At 53.6% G+C, this 8012-nt stretch overlaps 1 protein-coding gene across 1 annotated transcript in view; it reads right to left on the bottom strand.

The window, feature by feature from the left end:
• Positions 1-375: 375 nt before the first annotated feature.
• Positions 376-8012, bottom strand: part of TRIM26 (tripartite motif containing 26) — an 8653-nt gene continuing 1016 nt past the window's right edge. Inside the window, exons 3-7 of the mRNA XM_007449219.1 lie at positions 6766-6996; positions 2447-2469; positions 1846-1961; positions 1578-1610; positions 376-1061 (exon numbers count right to left, since the gene is read on the bottom strand). Coding sequence (XP_007449281.1) covers positions 376-1061; positions 1578-1610; positions 1846-1961; positions 2447-2469; positions 6766-6996 — 1089 coding nt within the window. The remainder of the gene's footprint in view (positions 1062-1577; positions 1611-1845; positions 1962-2446; positions 2470-6765; positions 6997-8012) is intronic.

Raw genomic sequence — 8012 nt, 5'->3', positions numbered from 1 at the left:
GGGTGTAATAGTCAACTGGTCTCTCCCAAGAACAGCTGGCATGGGATGCCATACAGGGCAAGTGTTGCCTTGCCTCTTACTCATCAAGGAGGGCAGAGCTGGGTCAAAGGCAGTGGGCAGGAGGGAGGGAGAAGCCCTGTGGACTTCAGGGTCAGAAGTCAGCACAGGAACCCCAGGGGGCGAGAGAGGAGCCCGAGAGCAGGATGGATGGAACAGCACTGAGTGAGGTCCCAAGGGGGCCACAGCCACAAGGAGGGAGTGGCAGCGACACGGGGTCCCTCCCCTTGCCTGCTCCAGGTGCTCCAGCCAGGCCCCTCCCCTCCCAACACAGAGCCCAGGAATCCCAGAGCAGTGAAGCATCGGTGGGTGTGGGGCTCAGGGTCTCAGCAGGAGGCGTGTTCCCGGCCACTTGAGCCACAGGAAAGGGAGCAGGCGCCGGGTGAAGGTGGCAGTGAAGGTGTAGATGAGTTCTTGCGACTCCGCGTTGGTGAAAGTCACGGTGCCCCCTTCGTAATCCAGGGCGATGCCCACTCTCCGGGGCCGCAGTGCCGGGAAGAGCTCGGCCTCGGGGCTGGTGTTGGCCCAGATGCCTGCGGACGAGAGGCGCAGCGCCCACACGCCGTCCTCCGGCCGCAGGGAGAGGTCGCCCTTCCTCTTCACCGAGTCTCTGGCCACCCCCACCATGCAGCTTTCCAGAACTTCCTCCTCCTCCGCCGCCTCCTCTTCTTCCTCTTCATCCCCCAGCGATTCCTCGTCCTCATCCGTTTCCCAGTCATCATATCCGTCCCCGTAGCCGGCCTCCTCTTCCTCCTCCTCCTCTTCCCCCTCTTCCTCCTCGTCCCCCTCCTCTTCATCCTCGGACCAGCCCTCCCTCTCCACCTCCACCTCCCAGTACACCTTGCCCCAGGTGAAGCCCTTACTGCCCAGCACCCCCGGCTCACAGTCAAACCGCTGGGGATGCAGGTACGCTCTCTGGTACAGGCTGCTGTAGGTCACGCACTTCCAGTCCTCCGACAGCTGCAGGTACCCACTGGCCGACTGTGGGTCTAGGGTGACACTCACTGCGGGGACAGAGGGAGAAGTAGCGGTGTCGCCGGCGGACCAGGAGGGGACCCCCCAGTCTCCACAGCAGGGCTGCCACACCGCACGATCCAAGGGGTGCGCTCCACACCTGTGGCAGCGTGAACAAGCCCCTCAGGGGTATGTGATGCGCGGCCTGACTGCAGGGCCAGAGGCAGTACAGCAGCAGAGCCTGGGGCAGAGAGTTCGCTCCAAATACAGGAGCCACATGACAGGGCAGATGAGAAGGAACTCAGTCACAGGGAAAAGGACTGGCGGCAGGACCTCTGAGGACAGAATAACCAAACGTGGGCAGGAAGGGTCAGAGGCTCCAGTGGAGGGCTCTACTGCAGACGAAGGGTAGCAGAATAGTCAGAAAATGCAAGGTGGGGACTTCAGAAGTGCAGCTGGGAAACTCTCCCTGCTGTACAAGAGAACGGGCCACCTGGGGGCAGAAGGATTCTGTGGGGAGAGTATTTATTTGAGGCAAATCTAGGAACAACCCTTTGGATACTCACCTGTCTTATATTCTAAGTCTCTCAGCAGCTTCCCTGGGGAGAAAAAAAGGACAGCAATGACCCTCAAGCCCAGCAAACCTATGAACCTGTTTCTCACTTGGACAGTATTAATTTCATGACAAGGCTCCATCCCTGAGATCCCAAGAAGGGAAAAACAACCAGGAGACCTCAGAGGAATGAGGTCAGAGAATCTGAAACGAAGAAGCCAGGTACTCAAAGCGGCACCCCAGCTCCTGACTCCCACCTCAAGGCCCTCCCCAACCCCTACCTTGGAATTCTCTCAGGCCCCGCTGTAGAGACAGAAGTCTATCTGAGAATTCTCCGGTCCTTTTTTTAACCACACGAGCAATGGGTTTCCCAATCCAGAACTTCTTCCGTGGATACCTGAGAAGATGACAGACAAACCTGCCACTTAGCACTTCCTACATTTCTCTCAATCCTCATGACAATTTATGAAGAGGGAGGGAAAGGTATGATTATCCCCAGGTAATGGAAAAACAGGGCCTCAGAGGTACTAAGTGAACTGCCCAAGGCTGAGCCAAGACTTATAACCACCAGCAGACTCAACATTCAGATCCCTTTTGTCTACCATGTGTTCTCACACCATCCTGTCCCGTCTCAGACAAGGGCAGTGGACACAGGAGTGGGGACTATACAGAAAACTTGTTCTGGTGCAGAGCAAGTCTCCACGAGTTCTCAAGGACGTGTTCTTGCTTCCCAGGAGAGGTTATCAGGATGAACCATGCGATGTGGGAACCTCTGGCCTCATATCACACAGCCATTAATTCAGATGGATCATGGTCAAGGAACAGGGGAGGGGACAAAGGCACAGGGGAATGAGGTGCACCATGGAAAGGAAACTCTTTTACCTGTTTAAGAAGTCTCTGGTGTCCTGGAAGGGAAGAAAGTACAAGAGTCAATGTGAATCAAAGAAGACTTCATTCATATGTACCAACACTTAAGGACCAGGACACATCAGTGAACAAAACAAATGCGGTTCTTCCTTATGGAAATGACATTCTAGTGGCAGCAATGGATAAAACAAAAAGAAAACAAACAAAATAATCACAATGACAGAGCAAATTAGGGGGGACGGTAGAAGGGGATGACAGGCCAGCTTCTCTGAGAGGATGACACTTGTGCTGAGATTTGAAGAACTCAGTACTGGCCAAGTGAAGAATGGGAGGAAAGCAAGGTGGGAAAGGGCATGGGAAAGGGCTTGGCAAAGGGGGCAGGGGCCATATCATGCAGGGCTGGACAGATATATAGCAAGGAGTTCAAATTTTGTTCTATATTCAGTAGAAAGCCACCAAAGTGTTTCAAGTAGGGGAGTGATGTATGTGATCTGCTTTTCAAGTGGCTGAGACTGCTAAGTATCCTCCAGGATCTAGTCTCCCCTTCTTCCTTTTAGTAATAGAACCTGTGGAGTAATAGCTGGGCAGAGGGCCACCCAACAGAAAACTACACTTCCCAGATTCCCTTGTAACCAGGTCTGGTCATGTGACTAAGCTCCAGCCAATAGGATGCGAAAGGAAGCAATGACTATAATTTTGGGGTCACATCCTTTAAAAAAAGAAATTCCATTCTACTTCCTCTTTTTCCTTGGCTCAGTTTTGGATATGATGGTGAGCCCAACTTTGACAAAACAGCTGAGGACAACGTCCCTTGAGGTTAGTGAAACAACCAGATGGAAGTAACCAGCTTTCTGGATGACCTCATGGACAGCTGCCCTGACAGCTCTAGACCCCTCATGTCTGAACTGTTTCTGGGAGGGAAATAACTTGTTTGATATAGTCGCTAGCCAAAATCCCAAGTGATCAATCACTTGGGCATCCTGTACAGAATGGATTAAGAGAGGCAACGCCAACATCAGGGGGCAGTCTGGAGGCTGTTTATGGACCTGGCAAGAGATAATGATGCCCTGACTAGGGCAGTACAGTGAAGCCAGGGAAGCAGCATATTCTAGGTATGTTTGAGACAGACTGGGCATACTGGTGAAAGATAATCAAGGACAGGCCACGGCTTGCACAGGAGGGAGGATGGTGCTATCTGAGTGATAGGAGGGGGTAGAATGGGGAGGAGGTTCTTGCAAGATACTGGTTATTTCCCTTTTTATAAGTCTAAATCCTCCATAATACTCTATAGTAATTTTTGCCTTCCTTTTACTCATCCCACAAATTTTAAGTGCTTCTTATGTGTCAGACACCACTCTAGAAGCCTGAGATAGAGCAGGAAAAAAAAAAAAAGAGACAGAGACACATACAAATCCCTAGCAGCGGGAAGCAGCAAAGAATCAACATAACAGATCTATTATATGATGCTATTAAGTGATAGGTGCTATAGGAAGAAGACAGTAGTGTGGAGGGGGACTGGGTAAGGGTGGGGACAGAGTGACCTCTTTGAGAGAGTGGGATTTGGGAAACAAATGGAATCGCCAAACTGTGGCTGCTGCGGACTGTTTCACCAAGTCTCAGGAACAACTGGGGTTTTGCTCGAGGGGAGGCCATCCAAGAGGTCAGAGCTACACCTCGCCCCCACCATGAAGCAACTGACCAGAGACTGGTTGTGAGTTGCTGGCAAATCCTTCTACTCTGTCCCTCAAAACAAGCTAAGTCCAAGCCAGCTTCAGAGAACGGGGGGACAAATCTTGAGACGGTGTATGCCAACAGCTCTGCTGGGATACGTGACATAAAAAGGCAAATAAATGGGCAGTAGGTGGGTGCAGTTAGGGAGCCAAGAGGGCATATTTTGTGATACAGGAGCTGCTAGAACAGAGAGAGAATGAGGCCCATCTAAGGACTGAAGGTTTTGAGTGGCCCAGAGAGGGTGGGACCCGGAGCACCAGTACAGGAACCCTTCTCTCAAAGGATGCAGAATGGGAGACCGGGGAGTACCGAGGCGACCTGCAGCCCCATACACTGGGCCTCCAGAGGGACGCAACCTGCTCAAGGCTCCTGGAGGGCCTCTCACCCCCCGACTCCTGGGGCTGTGGTGAAAGAGGCAGTCAGAGCAGAGAAGCTGGGGCAGGAATCACAGCAATGCTGGGTATTAAGAACCCTAAGGTTCTTCATGGGTGTGGATGGTGACCGACAGTGGAACAGGCAGAGGTACGACCTGCCACCAGACCCTGCAAGGCCTGGCCAGGGCTGAACCAGGGGGGCTTCATAATTCCCTCCAGAGGGGCTCTCCTACCCCCTAGTTCCCTTTATTGTCTTCCTGATAGTCCCAGTCCAGTTTCCTTTTCTATCACCTTTGTCAAAAGGCCTCTGTTTCTCTGTGTCTTTTTTTTTTTTTTTTTTTTTGCCACACCACATGTCTTATGGGATTTTTAGTTCCCCAACCAGGGTTCGAACCCGGGCCCTAGGCAGTGAGAGCGCCAAGTCCCAACCACTGGACCACCAGGGAATTCCCTGTTTATATCTCTCACCCTGTTGCTTCTCTCTCTCACCTGTATTTCTCTACCAGACTTTTAGATCAGGGCCCCTATCTTAGTAGGGCCTCATCTTTACTCTCCATTGACAATCAACTAATCTCTGGTAAAATACTAATGACAGTTCAGGAGTGAGTGGTCCAGTTCCCTTGCAGCAAAAGCAAACCCAAACAAAACACACAGACAAACCCACCAGCACCAACATTTCCTTTACTGACTTTCAGCAGACACCCACCTTCTCTCCTTTCCCTCCTCCCACCTGGCCCCAGGGACGTCTTCAATCTGAGTGGTCTCAGAGGCACTGAAGGCTGGGCCTCTGCTGGCCCACAAAGCTCTTCTGGGCAGACCGCAGAGAGGCTCCCCTCCAGGCAGACACGGCTGGATCTCAGCCCCCCCAGTACCCCAGCTATGTCCCCGCTCTGTTCCACAGCAAGTACACATCCACATGGTGGCAGCGGCTGTGGGGAAAGGAAGGATGCGCACTCCTGGAGAGGGGGGAGGGGGTAGAGAGGCAGCAAGTGACCCAGTCAGAGTCTGAGAGAGAAATTCTAGGCAACAGAATGACTTCTGGAGGAAAGGAAGGAACCAGAGAGACATTCTGGACAAAGTGAGAGAAAAGAAGAGCAAGAGGCCGGAGGCCTGTGAGTCAGGACACCCGAGCTGGAGCTCTGACGTGATTCCTGACCTGCCCCATGGCCTGGGACAAACTCTTCCTCTCTCTGGTCGTCGGGGACTTCATCAGCGGGGGCTCGACCGGAAGAGTTCTAAGTCCCCGCCAGTCCCGAGGCATGAGTCAGAATCTGCAATGATGGAGAGGCAGGCAGAGGCTACCTGTGCCGGCCCGTGTACCCAGCGGACTCGCCATCTCTCCCCAGCATCCCACCTCTGACTCGCCCTGCCACTGGCCAGGGACAGCACTTCCCTAGAGGAGGTCCTGGGCGGTTCCGCTGCCGGCCAGCAGCCCCACCATGCAAGCGGAGGAGCTCATCACACAGGCCTTCTCCTGGCCTGCAAGGGCAGAAAGATCGAGCATGCTCCCTCCAAAGGCCGCTGAGCCCTGTTTAAGGCAGTGTGACTCCTCTGAGAGGCTTGGGGTGGAAGAAGCTGTGGTGTCATTTCAATGTGGCAGCCTTTTCTCCAATCCATGACCCTTCCTTTCTCGGGGCCAAAGCTGCCTCTTCCGGGAGGTGTTCCAGAGGCCCCCTGCCTGCTCTCCACCGTATTCTCTGACGCTGATTCCACAGACCCAGAGAAAACCTCTGCCTTCGAGAAGTCTCCCTTCCCCAGCTACCCATCTCCTCCAGACCCTCTGGGTTCTTGACAGAAGCCACACTCAGCCCTCCCTCAGTGACCCCTGACCCCACAGGCTTCTTCATCTCCAGAACCATAAACAGCTTCCCCTGGACCAGTGTCTGCCAATGACTTGTTAGAAGACAGGCTCGTGATGGTAGTGATGAGCATGGAGGACAGTAACGAAAATACTAATAACCTTCTCTTCCATTTCCTCAACACTTTTCAAAATTTTAAACTCTTTCATGTAGAAAATTTACTTTTTGAAGTGACAACATGCCAGTTATTTTATGCTCATGCAATCACTGCAATAAGTGGTGAGGATAAAGATTATCATCTCCATGCTTCAGATCAGAAAACTGAGGCCCCGAGAAGAAGTGACTCTCCAAAGGTCCTGTAAGTGAGTGGCAGAGGGCCAAGACCTGCTGTCCTGGTCTCCCGGCTCCCTGCCCCAGGGAGGTCTCTCACCTGCATGAGCTCTGCAGCCGGCTGCTGTGCCTTGCCCTCCAGCTCGGAGATGACCAGCGCCAGCCGGGTAAGCTCCCCGACGCCCCTGGCCTTGTACTTCTCCCTGCCCTCTGTGAGCTCCTGCTCCAGCTTCGCCAGCTGGTCCAGCAGGCGCTGCTCCCGCTCCCTCAGGAACTGGTGGCCCTGCTCAAACTCAGCCACGATGCACTGCCTCTGGTCCTGGAGCTTCTTCTGCAGGGGTGGGAAGGGGGAGAAGGGGGTGACACCTCCGCCCCGGGGTAGAAGATCCCTCCAGGGTCTGGTGTAGGGGTGCACAGGCTGGCTCTTTGCCTCTTGTGCCCCTCGCTGACCCCATTCATGAATTCTACAGTGTTTGGGCTGGAAGGGGCTTTAGAGCTCTCCTGTGGCAACCTCCTTTCCTCAAAGAGGACACGGTAAGTCAGTCAGGTCAGTTCCCTCAGACACCATGGGATTGGAACCCTGACTGCCTGCCATTATCTGTTCTAGGTAAACCAGTATGTTCTGGGGCCCTTTGAGGAACATTATGAGCAAACACATTTTCCCCTCCTGGACACCAATCGCCGTGTGCTGCCTCTTCCAGGAAGTTTTCCTTGATTAATTTTATCCAAGCCTGACCAATCCTCTCTTCAGCATCCTCCCCATTATGTGTAAAATATCTGCGTGTACCCCATCCCTGCCATGTAGGACTACATCCTCTTCCCTCAGTGAAACTGTGGAACATCTATGCTCAGGGACCATATCCTTTCTTGCCCCCAAGTCTCCCTGCCAAGTCCAGGCTGGGATCTGGTCAGCATCCTCGCACACTGAGCACCTGGAGGCACTCCTTGGATTGGGCCGTCTCCTGCTTCACTCTGTCCCTCTCCCAGGGCCTAACTGCTCACCACCGGGACTGGCCCCAGCATCCCTCCACCCTCCAATGCCCACTTCCCCAACAGACGTTCCCCCAGAAAACTGGAACCTCTTATCAGTTTTTCCCCTCTGATCCCATCTCTCATCAAGCACACAACGCGCTGCCTGTTTCCAAACTACTGGCAACCACAGGCGCAGGACTCGCTAGACAGTGTCTTCAGAGCTGGTCGGGCCTTGCCTAGCCCACCCCTCTCACTTCTCGTCCTGAAGCCAGCTCGCTCCTTCCAAACCCCCTGCTCCCCTAACTCTCAGGAACCATGTCTTTCTCCCTCTCTTTGAAAGGAAGAATGAAGCCAGGCCTTCCTCAGTTCCCTACA

The sequence above is a fragment of the Lipotes vexillifer genome, unplaced genomic scaffold (genome assembly GCF_000442215.2).
Source record: "Lipotes vexillifer unplaced genomic scaffold, Lipotes_vexillifer_v1.1 scaffold657, whole genome shotgun sequence".
Lineage (NCBI taxonomy): Eukaryota > Metazoa > Chordata > Mammalia > Artiodactyla > Lipotidae > Lipotes > Lipotes vexillifer.
Note: the sequence above shows the minus strand (reverse complement) of the source record. Positions and strands in the feature narration are given on the sequence as shown.